This window comes from Onychostoma macrolepis, chromosome 02 (assembly GCF_012432095.1).
Source record: "Onychostoma macrolepis isolate SWU-2019 chromosome 02, ASM1243209v1, whole genome shotgun sequence".
NCBI lineage: Eukaryota > Metazoa > Chordata > Actinopteri > Cypriniformes > Cyprinidae > Onychostoma > Onychostoma macrolepis.
In genome coordinates, this window is record NC_081156.1 from 1082299 (window position 1) to 1106265 (window position 23967).

At 39.3% G+C, this 23967-nt stretch overlaps 1 protein-coding gene across 5 annotated transcripts in view; it reads right to left on the bottom strand.

Annotated features, from left to right (window-relative positions):
- Window positions 1–23967, bottom strand: part of fgf12a (fibroblast growth factor 12a) — a 197591-nt gene that overhangs the window by 169083 nt on the left and 4541 nt on the right. The window contains exons 1-3 of one of the 5 annotated variants that reach the window (XM_058749747.1): window positions 14035–15329; window positions 13054–13101; window positions 11066–11176 (exon numbers count right to left, since the gene is read on the bottom strand). In XM_058749747.1, coding sequence (XP_058605730.1) covers window positions 11066–11176; window positions 13054–13101; window positions 14035–14230 — 355 coding nt within the window. In that variant the 5' untranslated portion in view covers window positions 14231–15329. Of the gene's footprint in view, window positions 1–11065; window positions 11177–11293; window positions 11828–13053; window positions 13102–14034; window positions 15330–23967 lie in introns of those variants that run through there. The other 4 variants (XM_058749763.1, XM_058749755.1, XM_058749780.1 and 1 more) reach the window with 4 other exon arrangements.

The window sequence follows — 23967 nt, forward strand, 5'->3', positions numbered from 1 at the left end:
AGAACGATTTAACCAGACCCTCAAGCAAATGCTTCGCCACGTGGCTGCCGAGGATAAGCGCGACTGGGACCGGATGCTTCCCTACGTGCTCTTAGGGATCCGGGAGGTTCCCCAGGCCTCCACCGGATTTACCCCCTTTGAGTTGCTGTTCGGCCGCCAGCCTCGGGGACTCCTCGACATCGCAAGAGAGGCCTGGGAACAACAGCCAGCCGCCCTCCGATCCACGATCGAACACGTCCGGGACATGAGGGAGAGGATAGACAGAGTGATGCCGCGGGGTGCCCTCCGGCGTGCGTCGCTCCTGGACCACCCTCCGGGGATAAGGCGGCATTCGCTCCCCCGCCTCTCGATGTAGGGTGGCATCCGCCTGCAAGTTCCTGGCCACCTGGCAGGGGCCGTACACTGTGACCGAAAAAGTTGGGCCGGTCACTTACAGAGTTCGCCAACCCGGCCGCCGACGAGAGGAACAACTCTATCACGTCAACCTCTTAAAACGGTGGGTCGGGACCAGGACCCAGCTGACGGCCCTTGCCACCTCAGATCCCGTGGTTGTCGACGTCAACCCCCATCTTTCGGCTACCCAGAAAACGGAGCTACAACATCTTGTCAGTCAGTTCTCCGATGTGTTCTCCCCCTTGCCCGGGCGGACTAACGTCCTCCACCACGACATCCATGTTCCAGCCGGCACCATCATGAGGCAGCGGCCCTACCGTGTCCCGGAGGCTCGGCGACACGCCATTGAGGATGAAATACAGGAGATGTTGAAGTTAGGAGTAATTGAACCATCCCGGAGCCCATGGTCCAGCCCGATTGTCATGGTCCCAAAACCAGACGGCACTCTCCGTTTCTGTAATGACTTCTGACGTCTGAATGAGGTGTCCGAGTTCGACAGTTACCCCATGCCCCGTGTAGATGAGCTGATCGACCGCCTGGGGAGAGCCCGGTTCATATCTACGCTCGACCTCACCAAGGGATACTGGCAGGTACCACTAACCGAGACCGCAAAACCCAAGACCGCCTTCTCGACCCCTAGCGGCCATTGGCAGTACCGGGTTCTCCCCTTCGGCCTCCACGGGGCCCCAGCCACATTCCAACGGCTTATGGACGTCCTACTGCGGCCCCACCAGGCCTATGCGGCGGCCTATCTGGACGATGTCATTATCCACGCAGAGACCTGGGAGGAACACCTCGAGCGGTTGCGGAGAGTGCTGATGGAACTCCGCCGGGCTGGACTGACTGCCAACCCCCGGAAATGTCACCTGGCTCTCTTCGACGCCAAGTACCTGGGCTTCCAGGTGGGACGGGGTATTGTCCGACCCCAGGAGAAGAAAGTGGCGGCCATCCTCTCTACACCAGTCCCCACGACGAAGACTCAGGTACGAGCCTTTTTGGGGTTGGCAGGGTATTACCGCTGTTTTATCCCTAACTTCTCCTCCTTAGCTGCTCCCCTGACAGACCTGATCCGGAAGAGGCAGCCCGAGAAAATCGTGTGGAGTAGTGACACGGACCAAGCATTCCAACGAGTGAAGGCGGCACTCACATCCGAGCCCATCCTACGAGCCCCGGATTTCGGCTGCCCCTTCCTGTTACAGACGGACGTATCCGACACCAGGTTGGGAGCCGTCCTCTCCCAAGTAGTAGACGGCGAGGAACACCCGGTAGTCTACATCAGTCGAAAGCTGACCCCCGCAGAACGTCGCTACGCCACGGTCGAGAAAGAAGCGTTGGCCGTTTAATGGGCAGTCCTGGAGCTCCGCTATTACCTCCTCGGGCGGAAATTCACCCTCGTCACAGACCACGCTCCCCTGCAGTGGATGGCCAGAGCAAAGGACACGAACGCACGGGTGACTCGGTGGTTCCTGGCGCTTTCACTTCGACCTACAACATCGGGCGGGAACGGCCAACGCGGATGGACTCTCCCGTGGTTGGGCAGCTTTCGCAGGTCTGTCAGGGTTCACCTCCCGCCCACCCCCATCTTCCCCGTTGTGTAGGAGCACCAGGACAGCGCTTGGGGGGGGGGGGAGTGTGACACGTGTCCCGAGCCGTCATCAGTGTCGCCCTGGCAACAGAAGAGACACACCTGCACCCCGCATTACCGGCGGACCGGCCACACCTGAGCCACCACTTCGAGGACACGAAGGGATTGATTTGGATCACCGCACGGAGCACCTCACCACAGACTCACGCGTTTTCTGCACTAATAAATCCACTCTCCGGGGTTTTGTTTGACACTTCAAAAGTCTCGTTGTCGTGTGTGATTCCTCACCCCCGCCACAGTATTAACACATAAAAATGTGTTCGTAGCACCTGCTCGTTGAGAATTACCGTTTTCTGCGAATTCGGATAAACCTAAAACATCTAAATTAACGAAATTGTCAGGATCATCTGACGTTCGTGAATGTTTTTATTGTCACAAGACTGTTCATTTGATTGCAGCATGTCCCGCTTTGAAAAAGAAAAATAAGTTTAGACAAGTGAAGAGTGTTGGTTTTGTACGAACTATTGGTACAGAATCGTGCGAAATTGGTCAAGGTATGATCTTGATAAGTGGTTTAGAGGAGGACCAAGTTCCTGTTACTTGGCTGCGTGACACAGCAACGGCTCAGTCCTTCATTTTAGAAAGTGCACTGCCATTCTCGAGGGAAACGTACTGTGGCTCAGATGTTTTAGTGCAGGGAATTGAGATGGGAGTTGTGAAGGTTCCCTTGCATAAGTTGCATATTCGTTCCGATTTGATAACTGGTTTCGTAAAAGTGGCTGTGCAAACACGGTTACCTGTGAAGGGAGTTACAATGATTGTTTGGAACGATTTAGCAGGTGGAAAAGTACTTCCTGTTCCTGAAGTCATTGAGAATCCACTTGGTGAGATTTCTGCTTTAACTCTCTGGGGCCGGCTGTCTCGCCGGCGAGACCAACTCGTTTTTTTTAAGATCAGTGCAAAAGACACTAAAAATACTCTGTTGATTTTGGTCACACAAATAAGTGTTATACATCAATCGAAACTGTTAAGTGTCTACTTTTTTTTGGGTACACTCACAATAACAACACAACTTTGTGCTTTTGGAAAAATAATAAAACAAACAGGGTGCGCTCTCTGTCTTCTCCGTCTCCGCGAACTGTTTTTAGAAACGCGTCACTAAAATGAACTGTAACTCAGCGAATACTCAACACAGAGACATGAGAGTTATATCTATAGAAAGCTTGACATGTCTACTGTTAAATGAAGTAAGTCATACCAAAAACAAACATTCTGTGACGAAGTAATCTGTATGAAATCAATCCGTCGCTCGCATGTTGCAGAGATTCTGCTGGCACAAGAGAGGATATTGCGAGTAAACCAATTGGTTATTTTTATGAAGATGGAGTTTTAATGCGAAAATGGGCACCTTCAATATCAGATAATTCAGGCTGGGACACGCTTTACCAGATGGTAGTTCCTAAACGTTTTCGTGAACAAGTGCTGAGTGTTGCGCATGATAATGTTGCCGGTCATCTGGGCGCCACTAAAACACTTTATCGAGTGATGCATCATTTCTTTTGGCCTGGAATTAAATCTGCTGTTACGAAGTATTGCAGATATTGTCATGCGTGTCAAATGGTTGGAAAGCCTAATCAAGCTATTCCATCTGCACCTCTTAAACCGATCCCAGTTATCAGTGTGCCAATTTAATGCGTTATTTTAGATTGTGTAGGACCCTTACTGAAAACGAAATCAGGCCATACTTATCTGCTTATGCTTATGTGCGCAGCCACTCGCTACCCTGAGGCCATACAACTTCATTCACTCAGAGCTAAAGCTATTGTGAAAGCCCTGACTCTTTTCTTTTCTACTTTTGGACTTCCAAAGGTCGTCCAAACGGATCAGGGAACAAATTTTATGTCCCATCTGTTTAATAAGATCTTATCTCAGTTACATATCCAGCACGTTGTTTCGAATGCCTATCATCCTGAGTCGCAGGGTGCCCTGGAAAGATTCCACCAAACGTTGAAAACCATGTTGAAAAGTTATTGTATTGAGTCTGAAAAGGAATGGGATGATGGGCTGCCTTTGCTTTTATTTGCCACCAAGAAACTGTCCAGGAGTCTTTGGGGTTTAGTCCCGCAGAGTTGACTTTGGGGCACACAGTGCACGGACCACTTAACCCTCTGGGGTCGACAAACGCAGATACGCGTTTTGAGGCAGATTTTCCTGATAAGGCCGAAATGAGCTTGAATTACTCTGCCATTTTTAATCGTACAGATAAGAGCAATACACCATTCGAATCTGTAAGGGGTCTACTTTTATTTGTATACACTCATAATAACAACTAAACTTTGTGCTTTTGAAGAATAAAGAAAACAAACAGGGTGCGCTCTCTGTCTTCTCCGTCTCCGCGAACTGCTTTTTGTAACTCAGCAAATACTTCACACAGAGACATGAGAAATATATCTATAGAAAGCTTGACATGTCTACTGTTAAATGAAGTAAGTCATACCAAAAACAAATATTCTGTGATAAAGTAATCCATATGAAACCAAGGACATGTCCAGTTTTTCCGTCTGGTCTCATTATCTCTAATTAGGTCACGCCCATGCGCTGCTCGCGCTTTTGTTATTACAAATCTCCACGTGAGACACGCGGCATGTAAACGCCCACACCACCGTAAACAAAGCAGCAACGCGTTCATCTCGGATACTTTTCAGTTTTGGAAGAACACGCTGTGAGGAATAAGCCTTGTATTTACCTCAGAAACGCGCTGAGAGGAAAAAGCTTTGTTTACCTCACAAACAGAATGCGAGCACAGCTGGAGCCGGCGGAGGAGGAGATCTCCTATACCGAGTAAGTAATATTTCTTATTGGCATTCGATAATGTGTTGTTGTGACAAAGTTTAATGCATTTACTAGTTGAACTTTTCCCAAACTATAACTCCAGAATAAAATGTGTGAAATCGAGTGTAACATTTTGAAATATGATAGGTAACCTTTCATTGCATTTAAATGTTGCACGACGTGAGGATAGTTATATGTTCTATAAACAATGATATAAAAGTAATGTCTAAGAAAGTTTAGACCAATCTTTACTGTGAAGTAGCCTACTCTGTTTGCAAATACCTGCTCAAACATGTTTATAATAAGCTTAACAATAATAATTTAGTTTCTCAGTTATAAAATGTTGTTTTTGTATTGTATGATAATACATGCAAAGCATGTGTGCATCTCTGTTATAAAATCACGTGGGCAATATCGGTGATTGCTAATGTAATAATATAGTTGCTCCTGATAAGCCTATCAACATGCTCACTAATTTATTTATTAATTTTAGTGTGGGGGGAGGGGGGGTGCTTTATTTATTTTGAATAGTAACAATATGTAGGTCTATATATTATAATAAATATAATGTACTGTTTTTTTCCTTAACTTCCTTAACTATACAGTAATGACTTTCGGACTTCGGAACGCTCCAGCAACCTTTCAACGCTTAATGAACACCATATTAGGCGATGTTACAAATTGTAAGGCTTATTTGAACGACATTGTGATGTTCTCGTCTAATTGGAGAGAACATGTGAACATATTATTTACTGTCTTCACGCGTTTGCTTAATGCTTCCCTTACATTGAACTTGGAAAAATGTGAATTTGTCAAGGCGACTGTTACCTACCTAGGGAAACAAGTTGGACAAGGTCAAGTACGTCCTGTTGCCCAAAAAGTGCAGGCAATTGTTGATTTTCCCATGCCTCAGACGAAGCGCGAACTTCGCCGTTTCTTAGGAATGGCAGGCTATTATAGAGCCTTCTGTCGAAATTTTTTCCGATGTTGTTTTGCCAATAACTAATTTCCTTCGTTCCTCCCAAATGTTTTGTTTGTGGCTGTTTCAATTCATGATTTATTCTGTTTATACTAAGAAAATTCTCTGGAGCGTAGGAGAGGTCTGCTATTTATTTTGATCTGATTTTGCGATGTGTTTTTGTTTAGGGAGTTAGGGAAGACTATTTGTATTGTCTTTTCTTTGTACTTAGGTTATTTACATATCTTTATTTTATTTAGTTATTTTGTTTGTTATTTTGGCCTTGGGCCTTTGTGAAGCTAATGCTCCATATATTCCTTACATTCTTCTTTAATAAATCATTTAAATATATGTGTTGTTTTGGTGATCTGTTGGCTGTGGCCGGAATCCTGTTAACACCACTCGTTCACGTCTCACCCTATTAAAATGGGCCGTGACATATAATATATAATATAATATAATATAATATAATATAATATAATATAATATACTGAAATATGTCTTACTTATTTCAGGATAATGAAAATTATGCATATTTTAGCTTTGGGATAGGTCTGGAGTAGTGCTATAAAAAATGGTGGCATTTTTATAAACTTTTTTAAACTGACACTTGGCTGTACTCAAAGATCTTGCTGCATGTGCTTAGATAAGAGGGCAAATATGTGACCCAGGACCACAAAACCAGTTATAAGGGGCAATTTTGTGAAATAGAGATTTATACATCACCTGAAAGCTAAATAAATAAGCTTTCCATTGATGTATGGTTGGTTAGGATAGGGCAATATTTCGCCGAGATTCAACTATTTGAAAATCTGGAATCTGAGGGTGCAAAAAAATCAAAATATTGAGAAAAATCACCTTTAAAGTTGTCCAAATTAAGTCCTTGGCATTGCATATTACTAATCAAAATTTAAGTTTTGATATATTTACGATAGGAAATGTACAACATATCTTCATGGAACATGATCTTTACTTAATATACTAATGGTTTTCGGCATTAAATAAAAATTGATCATTTTGACCCATACAAGGTGTTGTTGGATATTGCTACAAATATACCCATGCAACATATGACTGGATTTGTGGTTCAGGGTCACATATACAGTGGGTACGGAAAGTATTCAGACCCCCTTAAATTTTTCACTCTTTGTTATATTGCAGCCATTTGCTAAAATCATTTAAGTTCATTTTTTTTCCTCATTAATGTACACACAGCACCCCATATTGACAGAAAAACACAAAATTGTTGACATTTTTGCAGATTTATTAAAAAAGAAAAACTGAAATATCACATGGTCCTAAGTATTCAGACCCTTTGCTGAGTATTTAGTAGAAGCACCCTTTTGATCTAATACAGCCATGAGTCTTTTTGGGAAAGATGCAACAAGTTTTTCACACCTGGATTTGGGGATCCTCTGCCGTTCCTCCTTGCAGATCCTCTCCAGTTCTGTCAGGTTGGATGGTAAACGTTGGTGGACAGCCATTTTTAGGTCTCTCCAGAGATGCTCAATTGAGTTTAAGTCAGGGCTCTGGCTGGGCCATTCAAGAACAGTCACGGAGTTGTTGTGAAGCCACTCCTTCGTTATTTTAGCTGTGTGCTTAGGGTCATTGTCTTGTTGGAAGGTAAACCTTCGGCCCAGTCTGAGGTCCTGAGCACTCTGGAGAAGCTTTTCGTCCAGGATTCATCTTTCCCTCGATTGCAACCAGTCGTCCTGTCCCTGCAGCTGAAAAACACCCCCACAGCATGATGCTGCCACCACCATGCTTCACTGTTGGGACTGTATTGGACAGGTGATGAGCAGTGCCTGGTTTTCTCCACACATACCGCTTAGAATTAAGGCCAAAAAGTTCTAGCTTGGTCTCATCAGACCAGAGAATCTTATTCAGGTGTTTTTTTAGCAAACTCCATGCGGGCTTTCATGTGTCTTGCACTGAGGAGAGGCTTCCGTTGGGCCACTCTGCCATAAAGCCCCGACTGGTGGAGGGCTGCAGTGATGGTTGACTTTCTACAACTTTCTCCCATCTCCCGACTGCATCTCTGGAGCTCAGCCACAGTGATCTTTGGGTTCTTCTTTACTTCTCTCACCAAGGCTCTTCTCCCCCGATAGCTCAGTTTGGCCGGACGGTCAGCTCTAGGAAGGGTTCTGGTCGTCCCAAACGTCTTCCATTTAAGGATTATGGAGGCCACTGTGCTCTTAGGAACCTTAAGTGCAGCAGAACTTTTTTTGTAACCTTGGCCAGATCTGTGCCTTGCTACAATTTTGTCTCTGAGCTCTTCAGGCAGTTCCTTTGACCTCATGATTCTCATTTGCTCTGACATGCACTGTGAGCTGTAAGGTCTTATATAGACAGGTGTGTGGCTTTCCTAATCAAGTCCAATCAGTATAATCAAACACAGCTGGACTCAAATGAAGGTGTAGAACCATTTCAAGGATGATCAGAAGAAATGGACAGCACCTGAGTTAAATATATGAGTGTCACAGCAAAGGGTCTGAATACTTATGACCATGTGATATTTCAGTTTTTCTTTTTTAATAAATCTGCAAAAATGTCAACAATTCTGTGTTTTTCTGTCAATATGGGGTGCTGTGTGTACATTAATGAGGAAAAAAAAAAATACTTAAATGATTTTAGAAAATAGCTGCAATATAACAAAGAGTGAAAAATTTAAGGGGGTCTGAATACTTTCCGTACCCACAGTATGTTTGCAGAGAGTGAAGAATGGCTGCACAGCAGAAGTTCTGAAGAGGGCCCTTTTATGGAGATTATGTGGGCGTGTATTATGGTAAATGCTGATAGCAGGCATGCCCACTCATATAGTATAATCTGGACTCAGTAATGTTACAACAAAGGTAAGAAAGCTGCTTTGGATCTAAACCCAGCCATCAATGAATGACTATTGTGAAAACATTTTTGTGCACATAAGCAACAACAACAATAATAATAATAATAATAATAATAACAACAATACAATTACAGTAGTTGTGGATCAGATCTAGAGGATTAGTGGATGAGTGAGGATACGTCTACAGTTAAAATCCTTTCCAACAAAAGCCATGGAAAAACTATTTAGAGGATTTTGGGAAGTCTTTTATGTTTTGCGCCAATGTCTGTTTTAGACACAGATGTTGTTGGGGATAGGATGGGATAGGGATGACCTGCAGGGCCCTGGAAAGAACAGTTAATTAGTTCTGAACCTGGTGCCTCACAGGGGATTGTTTGTCTATTCTAAAATGTTGGTGTAGAAGTTTAATACCCACAACTGACTGTTTCTCAAAAGAACCACCTATAATTAAAAAGCAATGATAATACTTTACCACGACTCCATAGAGATCCACTAGGCCAGCGGTCTCCAACATGGTGTCAGTGGGCATTAGGTAGTCCACATGGAATCTGTGAGTCACCCGCCAAGCACGCTCTATAAATACCCTGAATTAAGGCTGGGCAATAAACGATATATCAAGATCGCTTTAAAAATTGATGTGGATAATGATGATAAGCTCTGGATATTTTCACGCAATATTAATCGAACAGCCGACCACACAGCAGAAATAAAGGTGATAGCAGCCAGTCAATGCATGTCACTAATAAGTCTGTATGTTTTTCATGTCTCTGTGTAAATGAATGGCATGGTTTCGTCTATTACACAAAAACTCAAACAAACGTTATACGCTCACAGTGTTTCAGCAACTGTCAATATACGAACACATGAACTTCATCTTCCAAAAAACTGCCTTCAAATACAGTCCACACTAAAACTGAAAGATCTTCATGACAAACCATCAAAATAGTTTGGTTTAAAAGTTTGGTTTAACTTGAAGAAGTTATGACAGAAATATATCACTATTAAAATGTAATTTTCAAATTAATAATAATAATATTATAATATTTTAAGGAATATCATACAGCCAAGTTTTATTTAATTATACAGTTCTAGATAAAGATAAAAATGTAGTAAATTAATTGTTTTAATTTTATTACATTTTAAAAGATTGATTAAATTGCTTATCAGTTAATTTCATTAGACACTATTCTTATGATAAATTTATATTGAATCACAAAACACAGAATCCATGAAAAAATAAATAAACAGAAAACAGAATATCAGGGGGGAAAAATCAAATGGATTTCATGGGGGCGTAAAATAAAAGGTAGCTTACTCTGTGGAGTTTAATTGTGATCAAAGCTTTATTTATATTAAAGCTGTATTTACATGCTTTATTTACATTCAGGTCATTTACATTTAGGTCTATCACGTTTTCTTCCCCATTAATGGTAAATGAATATTGTGATAAATATCAGTATCATATAATAGGAAAAGTAGCCTATTTCTATAAATGTTTCTGAAACATTTTCCAGGATTGATTGTTGAATAAAAAATAAATAAAATGCTTGTGAGAAATCATTAACATTTATTAAGCCAATATATCGATAATTCATTATTCTTCGACATAGTATGATGTTTGAAAGTAAAGTGCAAAAAGTGCCACATATGTTTAATCTAATTTTATATCAAGTAAGTAGCCCTCTAGACTATTTCATCCCTTCAGGGATAAAATTACAAAAAGGTTGGAGACCCCCTGCTCTAGGCAATAGGTTCTTCCACAGGAGACAGCACAAACTGTAAAAGGACATACATACGGTTTACACATTTAACCACTCTTTTTATAGGTCATGAGCTTGTTGGCTTGTTAGAACAGAAACAGGTGACTCACTCAACTCATCTACCACTGAATAATAATTTGCAATTAAAATTAAATAAATTAAAATAACATTGCCCTTACATTAATAGAGCAGTAATTTATTATCAGAGGGAAATAGTTTTCTCTATAACAATAAGGCAGAAATGTTCAATACTTGAAAGAGTTAGTTCACCCAAAAATGAAAATTCTATCATTAATTACTCACCCTCATGTCGTTCCAAGCCCTTGTCCTTGCTACGTTTCTGGACCTGGGAACATTTCAGTTGTGTTGCTGTCTATGGAGGGTCAGAGAGCTCTTGGATTTCATCAAAAATATCTTAATTTGTGTTCCAAAGATGAACACATGTCTTAGGGGTTTGGGCTGACATGAGGGTGAGTAATTAATGACAGAATTTTCATTTTTGGGTGAACTATCCTTTTAAGGATTGTGCTGAAGGATTGTACAGAAACAGACTTTCATAAATAAACCAAACCTGAAGATTGTTCGCTGAGGTAAAACGTGTGACACCAAGCCCCGCTCTCCCCTATATGCAATTGGTGTGGTACAATGCACTCTGCTTTGCATGCACATTTGGTGCAGTTCCAATCACTCACTGTAGTCGCTGTTCTCATCCTTGATGCCATCGATGGTTCCGTCTGGCTGCATCTGCAGGTAAAAACCCTGCTGGCTGAACAGTCGTGTCACAATGCCTTTCAGCTGCGGCTCTGGAAAATAAACACACAGCCCCGCCCCAACCCACATTTTTATCAGAATTCACCCCAACAAATTTTTTCAGCATGTGAACAAAAGGTTGTTAAGAAGAAATAAATGATTTTAAATACATTCTTGACTTCTTATCCATTGATGGCAGTGAATGTACTTGTGGATGGGTGTGCTCTGCATATTTGCTCTCTGCGACCTCATTAATCAATTTCACTATGGACACCTGGAGTTTAGAAGACCAGCTGTAGTCATAACAGGTGTTTTCTGATGGAGTGGTGACCTGTACAAGTAGGTACAATAAATGTTTAAAGGCAGGCCTGAGAGGTGAGGAGTGAAGAGGCCACATGGATGACCTGGCATGCAGCAAAGTCCCACAGCTTTCAATACCAGAGCTCAGAAGAGTTGTAAATGTCCATGATGGTCATGATCAGCTATTCATCTAGAGCCCCATCTATCTATTGCAGACCCAATATCTCTGACAGACTGAAAGGGCCATCAATCACACAAATGGGCCTGTCTACATCCATTAGGAAGAACATTACAAAATCACATACAGAATCCACACCTCTATAAATAAAAACTGGCGTAGGGGACCCCATAGGAAATGACTATAACCTGGGGAGAAAGTTTTGGGTTTAATACATGTGTGTGGGTCAGTGTGTGCTGAATCTCTTGAAAACATGTCCAGGTCATACTTCCCCTGAAGCAAAAACAAAAACTAAGTTTGACTGTTGAAGGACTATTAAGAATTTTTTTTTTTTTTTTTTTTTCACTGTAACATTGTTCATGATGATTACATTTTTGTTGTTGTTGTTGTTATTGTTGTTGTTGTTGTTGTTTTGTTTTTGGCTGTCATTACAAATTCTTATTCCTAATGCATCTGGAGACTTTTTTTTTTTAATGTAAATCCAAATATTAGATCTGTAATAAAGTAATTTTTTCCACAAAAAAAAGTACAACAAATATTAAAGATATACATCATTATAATAAAATAATTGATTATAGTAGATTATATAGTATGATATAGTAGATTAAAGTAATGAGGATGCTTTTTACATTACAAAATAAGAATACAAAAAGAAAATACATAGTTATTATGAAAATAATGTCACAATGTAAAAAAACTAAAAGACTAAAATGGGATTAAATGTCTTTGTGTAAAATAATATTTCCGCTTTCACTGGATTTTTGGGGTGAAATATGACTCGGACATGTTCCTCACATGTTTGTGAGTTTGTGAGATTAATGTACATGCATGTCTTTACTCACATAGGAATGTATGCACTCACATGTGGATTTGAGCATGTGCTCACCTGGATGTATGCATGAGATAATGCATGTCATATTTGCATCAACACTTTGCATACTTTCCCCTTGCAAATATAATTCAGTTGAACCATACATGTTCCATATTGCCCCATTTCATAAACAAAAACAGTTACAATCGGATGTGCTGATAAATGATGTCATGATCATGAAATGGTGAATGGTATCCTCGACTAATTAAGTCACCACAACTGACAGAAGAAACATGACACATCAGCAGCACAGATCATACACGAGCCTCACTGCACGGAAACATTTAGAGAGGACAGAGCACACATAATAATGGGGACAGAAACATAATAAGTAGAGACCAGAGGATCAGAGGGGAGTAAAGAAGGTACAAAAGAAAAAAGGTGGAAGAGACAGAGAGGAGAAGACATAATGTACATAAAAATAACACAAAGACAGAGAGATAGAACAATAGTCAGAAGCATACTACAAGGACAAGGCAGACATTGGCGACTGCCGTTAGACAGGAGCTAGTCCCCCATGAGCACGAAATGGGGTGGATAACTGGAAGACACAGCACAAGGATGGAGGCTGAGCTACTGACCTAGCCTGACGCCCTTACGGGACACCTGTGGAGGTTTCGAGGGTGCATCTTACGGGGGAGAAGGAAAAACAACATTTTTACAGACAAATCCTACAGCAACAGCCGTCAAATAACTGATCATATGTTGGGAAGAGGGGATATTCTTGTTCTACATCATGAGAAGGTGTTTTGAAGGAGGAAGAGAGGACAGCTTTGTGTTTTTTTTTTTTTTTACGTTTCACATGCTTTGTGCCATTTTATGTGAGTTGAAAAAGGACAATAGCGTGGTTCATTGGGCAGTGAGACCATGTCCTTCAATAAAACAAGTGTACAATCCCTCCCTATACTGCAGTAAAGCAGTCCCTATTGGAAAATCCAGCTTAAGCTGGTAGCTGTGGTTTCTAGCTGGTCTAAAATGAGTATTAATTGGTGTAAACACCAGCTTGAACAGCTTAAGCTGGTATGACCAGCTGGTCACTTGTTTGTTGCTGGTTCAAGATCGGTCTGTCACATTTCAAAACAGCTTCCAGTTTAAACTGGATCTTCCATCAGGCAAACATGTACCATTAAACATTTAATCTAAGAATGCCCTGGTGCACTGCAGTGCCACTGGATTCTGGCTGTTACTAAAATTGCATTGTTGTACTATAAACATAAGTTTTTTTTTTTCTTCCTCTTCTTTTAACAATCACACAGCCTCTGATCAAAATGTCAAAATGCCAGCCACTGAATTCATTGATAACAGTAATAATAACATTAATAAAACATCAGATATATCAACATAAAACGACAATGCAGTCAGATTGTTAGGATGGCAAATCGGTTGGTGAATAGCAATAGACAGCACGTGATCTATGAAACAGGTGGGATTTTTGGGGGAGGCATATATAAATAAATAAATAATATAAAATACAGTGGAGGATATGTTCCTCCAGCGGAGCTGTAGACTGCAGCAGAGGCTTCGGGTGGGGGCTGATGTCTTAAAAAGCATCCAGCACTGACCTGGTCGCCGGCGAACAGGTCTTTTCTTGCCGCTGCAGAAGCGGACTTTACTGAAGACCCCCAGGAAATGTCGCTCGCAGAGAGAGCGGGGGTCTTTGCTGGGACTGGGGCGGCGTTTGGAGGCAGATACCCGATCGCTGTTGGATTCCCGCGCCTGGCGTTTTTGTCGGATCAGAGAACTGGCGATCGCGGCCATCTCGAGTAGCCTATTCAGTTAAACGAGCTGTTCGACGGTTGCAGCTGTTAACGCAATAACTGGGAATAATAAATAAACAAGACTGGATTGTCTGCGCGAAATTAGCCAGATCTCATTTCAATTCCTTGCGAAAAATCCAGAGGATCCTGTGAATTAGGACTGAAATCTCATCCCCTTCTCAGACGATCTACCCAGACGGCTGTGAGTTTCACACACGATTACATAAAGCATATTTTCCGTTCTCCGTCTTAGAAGCAAAAAAGCAATAATAATAACAATGAAATTAAAAAAACAACAATTAAAAAACGTCCTATGTGAACATGGGTAATCTGTCACGCAGGTATTCCAGGTGCCGAAGACAGCAGACGCGTAGTTCCTCTTTCAAGCGACTGCTACATGATCAACATGTCTAGTTCACTCCAGATTTTTTGGCATGAATCTTCATAACAAATGGAGCCCATGACACAAGAACGCGCGTTCTCAGGCTCTATTGGCGTATATGAGTGGTGCGCACACAACTTCACGGAACATCTGGGCTGTCCAAATTATTTTACAGCTCTTCATAGTTCTTCTAGTAGAGTTCATTGCATTGCTCTTCACGTCGAAATGTCTTATTTTGTTCAAAACGAATTGCAATTTAAATGTCAGGTGTCTAGCACAGCGAGAACACTGCGAATCCCGGCGAAGCCGTCTAAGGGAATGTTGTAAAATCGAGACTAGTGCTGCCTCTTTCACACTGACACTGAGCCAGTGAATGGGGTGTGATATCCCCTCCCTCTCTCTCTCTCTCTCTCTCTCTCTCTCTCGTTCTCTACGCAATCATACGTGATTGAGGTTTGGATGAGGAACTCGCAGGGGTAAACGGGAGCGAGCAAGTAAAGGAGTTAGAGAAAAAAATCAAATATATATATGTAGAGAGAGAGAGAGAGAGAGAGAGAGGAGGATTGTCCAACAGATATGGTCACCTCTGGCTCATTATTTATGTGTGAATGTGGCACATAGTAACAGAGAATGATCGCAGTTATGCTTGTTATTGTGTCTCATTGTCATCTGTCGGGTTAATTTATTAATTGTCTGCCCATCTGTTTACTACTCTGATTAAAATACACCCTAATGATACAGATTGCCTTATGTTTGTCACTGTATTGTTCAGTGTATTTAGTGCAAATGTGGCAGCCCATAATATTAAGGTCTGGCTGACACAATCCATTAACTGCCCACTCTGCAATTACTTTTTTATATGTAATTTATACCGATTAACTTTTGCAGAAAATAATTCAAAAACTGAAGTTTGTAAAAACTACATTTCCGAATTGCTATTCCATCTGACGGGACTGTGTGTTTTAACTTATTAATAATATATACACATCTAATCAAACGTTGTTGATTACTTATAACTATATTATAAGGGATACTGAGAATGCTGCTTTTGCATCAGAACTGAGATAACCCTTTTAAGTATCACTGATATAGTAACAGGATAATAGTGATAGAGAAATGTGTTTAGGTTATAGTGCCTCAGAATTCTAATAACAGGTTTACACTGCTACAGAGATGTATTGTTCTACTTTAGTAATTAATGCATTAACACAACACCTCCCCTTTAGAGATACAGATCTAATTATCACAGAACACAACAATGCTGCATTTATGTGATGCACTGTGCCTTACTAAAGTGCTAAGCTCTTCAGAACTGGGTTTCAGAGGGTATTCATAGTGGGGTAAGCAGAGATGGAAGGGTTGGGGGGGGGTTGTGTTCTTATGTGGGGTACACACTGGTTTCTGACACTGCAGTGGGTGGATCACGTGGCTCTGACACAAAAACCCTCTCGCCTCGTGCAAAATAGCAGCATTAAAAATTCAGTCTGGGAATGCGCTCTTTCATCCTTTTCCAATTTTAATGTGGGGCTAGGAATTCACTTCCAGCCATCTCCTTGCATCAACATGGACTTAGTACAATGCTTTTAAGAATAGCGGCACTTTGATGCTCTTTTTCTTAAAAGGTAATTGGTCTGGATTAACAATCTTCCAAATACTATGGAGAATCTGGTAACAAAATTAGGAGATGGGATAGCTAAGACTTTTGTAATATAAATTATCATAAATTATTGAAACTGTTAAATGTTATGGAAGTAAGGCAAGGATGAGAAGATTTACAATGGTATTATCATATATATTAGATACAAGTACCTCTATTTCAGAGGACTGAACGAATGGCACAAAGCATTTTTTTTCATTAATCTCTAACACAAAAGCAGATCTTGAGACAGAATGGTACATGATAGTTGTCACAATACATCCTGTTTTGTACTACCTCAGTTTTGAGAGAGGATGAGGATCCTTATACAATTCTAGAACTATAACAATTTTGCCTAAAAACTCAACTATTATGGATTGTCAGCAAGTGTTCAGGGCAGGTTTACTCAACAGACCATGACAATGCACCGATGCATCTAAATTCATTAATCTGCGAATCTGTACACAGTGACAATCACAGCATGCCATTTGCCAAGCAATAACTGTCATGCCCCCAGTGATTTCGGCCACTGCCCCTCAAAATGAATGTGCACGTCCCTGATAGCAAGTGCCTTTGCAACAAACATTTAATTTCTAATTGGCAGTATTTCTGTTTCATGACAAATGCAGTAATGTTACATTAGCACAAAGCTCAGGTCAAAACCAAGATCCAGAGGACACTAGTATTATAAAAATGTTTTAAATGTCTTCCAGCTAAACATAGTGAATGACATTTCAAGAAATGTAGTAAACTTGAGATATGAATTCACCATGTGAAAAATATACAAAGTCTGAATTTAAAACAGAATTGAAGCACACCAACTACAGAGACTGAACGTGAGATATAACTGACCACAACATTGAATAAACAGAGTTCATTAAGAATCACTTATGTAAGTATAAGCAATACATAAGTGGCAATACATAAGTCCAATACAGGTATCGAAAGCCTTGCATCACCAAAACTATTCCACATTCCAACCAAGAGAGATAAAGCATCAGGAGCATCAAATCCAAGAACGTATTAAGACATCTTTCAAAGAAATATTGCCTCCTAGTGTTCACAGTATGGGAATGCACAAAGGCCCCTCTCATCAACATATCAGCTTTTCTTTTTTTTCTTTTTTTTTTGATGAGAGTGTGTTGCATTTTGCACCTCCATCAGCTGAACCAGCACTAGGGGTTTTCACTAGGAAATTATGTCATTGCTAATGTTTTTATGCCCACTGCATGATGCAAAGGGCCTAGATCAATTACTTTACTATGGTCAAATATTTAAACAGCATTAATCAAGTATATACTTGTATTGCATGTTCACAGTAATGTCCTATGCAATAGTTCCATCATTTGCAAGATATGGTACATTTATTTTGAATTCTCCCATGACACTTCAGCAAATTCAACCGAGGAGTGACAGCTCATTACATATGGCAGATATGGTGATTTGTGCGTGATGTCTCCTGAGCATGCTCCTGAGAACTCCTGTCCTGGTTTCAAAACCCAATTTAGTCATGGGGCCATGTCCAATCAAAACCTGAGGAGTAAAGTATCCCTGTGATAGAGCACAAAGTGATTCATCAGCACATTTTGCTCATGCCACTGGCTTACTTAGTCTAATATTTTATGTTTTTTAAATTGTTGTAGATTTAAGTAGCGAATGAGAATCGCTAAAATGAATGCATATATTTTGAGACAAAGGTCTTCTTTATGATTTTCCGTTTTGTTTAAAATAATTAAAGCAACAGTTTTTAAATAACGAAAGAATATGTAAACGTATGGTATTTGGGGTAAAAAGCATCCCTGCTGTTGGGGCTAAAGGCGCATAGTAACTAACATAACAATTAATAGATCGCTGACTTTTCCATTTGTTGACATGACATGGTTAGATTCAGATGGTAGGCTAAATATCATATATTATGTTGTGTGTCCATATTAGAGAATCACCATGTTTAGTATGAAACTATCATATTTAAAAATATGATATTAATCATATCATATAATAAAATATAATTTGTTGTTACTACTGAAAATATATATTTAATTATTATTGGATCTCCTTCAATACTTTCAGAATCTTTACTTATTAAAATGATTTTGTTTCTGTATTTTAAAATATTTTTTATGTTAACATATTTTAATGACAGTAGTATATGTATTGAATAAAAAATAATTATTTTTCAAAATAAGTAGAAAATAGTAAAAACTTTGCTAAAGTGATTGTTTTGAAGAAATATTAAACTTAGACATTATTTAAAAAAAAAAAAAACATTATTTTAGCTGAAGTATTTGTATCAATACCGTGTGCCTTTTACCCCATAAGCCCTGCCACCTCATACATTTATACAATTTTTTTATACAAAATAAACAACTTGAATGATTTATTTTCACAAAATCTGCTGCTACATTAATGTTCAATACAGCGTATATTTTTTTTTCAGCAATTATACATTTTAGGCGTAGTGAATAGAAATTTTTTTTTCTTAAGGTGGGCCTTTAGCCACGTTGTACCCTATGTCTCACAGCAACCATCAATTAAAGACAATGGCAGTGTATTTATTTGTATTTCTGTGTTGTAGGATTGAAGCAAAAGTGGTGCAGTAAGAGATGGCTGGATACTGCACAAAGAAAATATACCCTCTGAATATACGGTACAGTCCATAAGTAGACAAACACATGCTAAATCTCAGATTCAAAATCAAGTATTTAAACCTGAAAGCTTTAGGATTTGGAAAAATGTAAAACAAACCATATGATGTAAAATGGTTAATAAATATTTAAGATTCTGCACTCTTCCTTCCTAGGTCACACAGATGTTATGGTTTTCACAGAAGCACGCATTTAAAAAAAAAAAAAAAATCTTGCTAGCATAAAACAATCATCAGGTTTTACACAAACATGGATTAATTTAAACAAACTGCATTATATAGTTTAAAAAATGCAAAACAGGAGCACTGTCACCAGAGGCAGACAGTAACTCAGTACATTTATTTGATTACTGTACTTAAGTAAATTTTTTTGAGTATCTGTATTTATCTGTATTTTCTAGAAACTTATGACTTCCCAGCAAACACAGAACTTTATAAACGAAATAACCTAAAAATAACTTACAGAGAACGTTCCCTAATGGTTAGTTTTAGGTTATTTATTTATTTTTTTTACAACCATAAAATAACGTTCCCAGAACGTTGCAGGGTGGTTATTTTTAAAATAACCTAAAAATAACTTATAGAGAACGTTCCCTAATGGTTAGTTTTAGGTTATTTTTTTGGCAACCATAAAATAACGTTCCCAGAACGTTGCAAGGTGGTTATTTTAAAAAATAACCTAAAAATAACTAATAGAAAACGTTCCCTAATGGTTAGATTTTTTTTTTTTTTTTTTTTTTTTGCAACCATAAAAAAACGTTCCCAGAACATTGCAGGGTGTTTTTTTTGTTTGTTTTGTTTTTTGTTTTTTTAAATTAACCTAAAAATAACTTATAGAGAACGTTCTGTAATGGTTAGTTTTAGGTTATTTTTTTGCAACCATAAGAAAACGATCCCAGAACGTTGCAGGGTGGTTATTTTTAAAAACCCTGTAAAATCTTTCCAATGAAAATCCCTGAAATCTTTCCAATGAAAATGTTGCAGATGGGTTTTTTTTGTTTGTTTGTTTGTTTTTTTTGTTTTGTTTTGTTTTGGTTTGGTTTATTTATTTATTTATTTTGTGTGTGTGTGTGTGTGTGTGTGTGTGTGTGTAATGACCTACAGAGCCCTGAAATTCGTTTAATGCAGCATTTATTAAAATACAGAAATTATATCAATCAAAACAAATTAAAATTTGTAATGTTAAGCCAGGATTAAGCAGTGAGTGATAACAGAAATCATAACTTCCTGGGTTTGTTTCATCTTCATTTACTGCGTGTGCGCCTCTGATCTGCACGCGTTGCTCAGCACGCGCTTTCAACCTTCAGAGAGCTGAGCGCTCGCGGAATTTAAATATTAACGGTAGTTTCGTTTTACTTGTTTACTTCTACTCGTACTCGCTAGTTTATCGATCTATTTATTGAATGATTACTTATAATTATTATAGTTATGACAGTAAATATGATTTCGTAAGGATTTGACATGCCTAAGGCTTAGTTAGGCTTTTAGTTCTGAAAACGCGAGGCGCACCGCACTGCCTTTTTTTTTTTTTTTGTTTTTGGTGACTTTAAAAAAATAAATAAAAAAAAGATCATTGCGCTGCGTTTTTTATGTTGACGTTTTTTATGTTTATGTCAGCTGTCCTGATTCTAATCAAAGGATTTTTGGCCGTTTCTCAAACGGAAGGCTGCATCCTCCGGAGGTCGCATTTGTAGGCTGCACGGCATCAAGCCTGGTTTATTTCAGTTAACTGAGCATTACATTTGCGAGTCAAAAGCATATTACAACAATTTACACTTAACTAAGAATAATGGTTAAATTGATAACTATTAATATACTAAAATAAGATATTCTTTGTGACGTATGCAGCCTACAAAGGCGACCTCCGGAGGATGCAGACTTCCGTTTGAGAAATGGCCATAGAGAATGGGAACCTACGTCACGCCGCGTTGGACTCCACCATGTTTTAGGTCACGCTCAGGAGCACACAGCGTAAACCAATGAAAATCACCACAGAAAAAGCCGACCGTTTTACATTAATATTTTTTGAAAAACATCTTATGTATGCTTAGAATAAAACGGACTAATATGTAAATCTCTTTAAATAAAAAAAAACAAAAAAACGCTCTGTTGTTTGTCTGAGAGGCTGCAAATATTCATTACTATTCAGTCTCCTTCACTACAGTGGTACTGATATAGGCTAACTGCTAAAACACTTACGACAATTAACCATGGTTTTACTATAGTAAACATGTAGCGACCGTGTTTTTGGTGTATGTATTACCATTCGTATAACCACAATCTTATTAAATACCATGGATAAACTATGGTTAGAGTAGCAAAACCATGGATAATTTTGTAAGGGGAGAATACACTATAGCTAGATCTCAAACAGTGGATCATTGCATCATATTGCCCGGTAAAACTGCTCAGTGTTAAGAGTTAAGCCATTATAGAGGTAACAGAACTTAAGCTGCTTTGAAACGATGTGTATTGTGGATGCTATGCAAATAAATACATTGACTTAACCGAACCAAGTTGAAGATTCACTAGCGATCCCGAACAACGATGCGAGCGATCAAATAAATGAATGAACAAAACTTAATCTGTACAAAAAGTAGCCAGGTATTAACGAGCTGCCGCAAATAACATTTCCATATATGATTTCCTTCTATTTGTGGTGTGAGGGCTTACAGTTGCAAATCACTGCATAAATAATATATTAAATCTACAGAGATGAATTATAAAGCCACATTTTATTTTAGATGTTTACCATACCGAGTTCCGTAGTGAATATAGACATATTTAATGTTTATATGATTCAACTTAGATTGCGTTGGAATGATCAATTGCCATAGCCCTTATCATCAACGTCTGCAGGTAAAACCTCTGATTTTTCGGCTTTCTAACGCGGAGAAAGCACGTTTTTCACACCGGCCGTGCAAAGGGATATGGCAATTGATGATACAGTAAGCTTTAACCACTGCAACGCGATCTTAATATAAACATTAAATAACATAAAACGTCTACATTCACTACCACTCAGTCTCCGCTGTAGCTCCCGTGACCTAAATTCCCAGAATGCATTGTGACGACACATTCCCAGACTCTATAGCACAAGTGCTCTAAAATGTTTGGGTTTTCACTCGTAGGTTTTTGGAGAGCAGGGCCGTTTCTATCCATTTTGACGCCCTAGGCGAGATCCCTATTCTTGTCACATTTAAATTGGTTTTCATAGTAACGACACTAATTTGTGGAAATTCAGCGCATTGTGAGTTCCACAAATCTGAAGGCATTAGGCCTATTTATTGACTGTTAAGATAAAACATTTTGCACAGTTTATTATCTGTGATACCATTATAGCCACTGGATGCCTGTATACCTCCATGTTACAATCCCTAGTTGCTAAGAAATTGTCATCACACATAAATTAATTTTATTACATTTGGATTTGGATACATGTTTAGATATTATCAATGGCTACTTTTTGACTTTATCCATTTTTTTGTTCAATTGTTTTGTTATTATTGTGTCAGTTATTGCATTATTATTTCAGTCAAACCTATAAAACCTTTTGTTACCCCAAACTGCATAGGCCTATTAAAGCCTGATCAGTGACATAAAAGTAATCAGAATGCAGCTACTTGTTCTTTTATTACTCATAAACTTCCCCTTTAAATAATGTGACGCTTTGCCCTCTATATGTATGACACTGCTCCCTTTAAGCGCAGTTGGAAGCTAATTCATTTTTTATTTTTTTGGAACCGAATTAACTGATTCAGCATTTCGACACTTCCATAAGGATGCATTAAATTTGATAAAGCGGTTTAATAAAGAATGTATTGATCTTAATTGTATTGATTTTAATTGGCTGTAAAAGTTTTATATGGGAATATTATGACACACTGAACCTTTAACAATGCATTTGGTGCAAAAACGCACACCTTTTAGACCAGTTTCACATGAAACATGATTTCTCGACTGCCACAAATACTGCCTAAACAAAATACTGATTTTGTGCACTTGTACCAATATTTTAAATTGGCCTTTGAACTTGCATGGCAAAAAAAGCCTTACCTTGCCGAAGCACTGACAGAACCCATTGATCTAATAGCATTGTTGAGCGCATCAAATCCAAATGCAAACATTGCATGCAACAATCAGAGGCAGCAATTGACAGCGCTCTGATCCAATGGCATACAGGCATCGTCAGAATGTACTCTAGACCGATGATGGGGGATCCAGTGGGGGCGGCAATCATATTTCAGTGTGACTGTGCCAATCACAACCCTGCTAAATGTAGCGCCAGTACGTGCTCTCATTGGCGCCCCTCCAGCTGGTGGCGCTCTATGCGACCGCCTAGCTTGCCTATGCCTAAGCTGTGTCCGAAACCGCTCCCTATCCACTATATAGTGCACTATATCGGGTGTCAGCCATTTTGTAGTGCTGTCCGAATTCTGAGTGAACGACTTCATTCCCTACATTCGTTCACTACTTTTTACCCACAATGCATTCTGATTTCGAGTGTACAACCAATGTACACTCGCTGAAGCACTATTTCCCACAATCCAATGCGGGGAACTGACGAGCTGGAAGAGAGAGCGGGAGCTAACGAGTTTGAACGAGAGATGCCGTTTAATATACAAAAATGATGAATTTGGTGGATTTTTAAAAATGTTCGTTGGTGGCGTATTCATTCTGATGTCAAATTAACAGTCGCCTGAGGGCGCTCTACGGCCATTTTATTTGAGTGCAAAAATGCTGCTCGGGAGAGTTTCAAGATAATACAAACAATAAATACATACAATTATTAATGTGTGCTAATGTGAGTTTATTTTTGTTGACAACATTTTAATAGTATTTAATGATTATGACCATATTACAGAACAAATTAATAATATACCATCAATGAAACCACAAAGCTGATTACAATAGTCATTTTAAGTGTTATTGCTATTAATATTATTTTCTAAAATGAGGTACATGAAATATAAAAGTACATCGAAGATGTTTTTGCAACAGCCAAGTCTCACTCGCAGTGTACACGTCACCGTCCGAATCCGTTCACTTCATTTCGTTCACTCCTTTCTAATATAG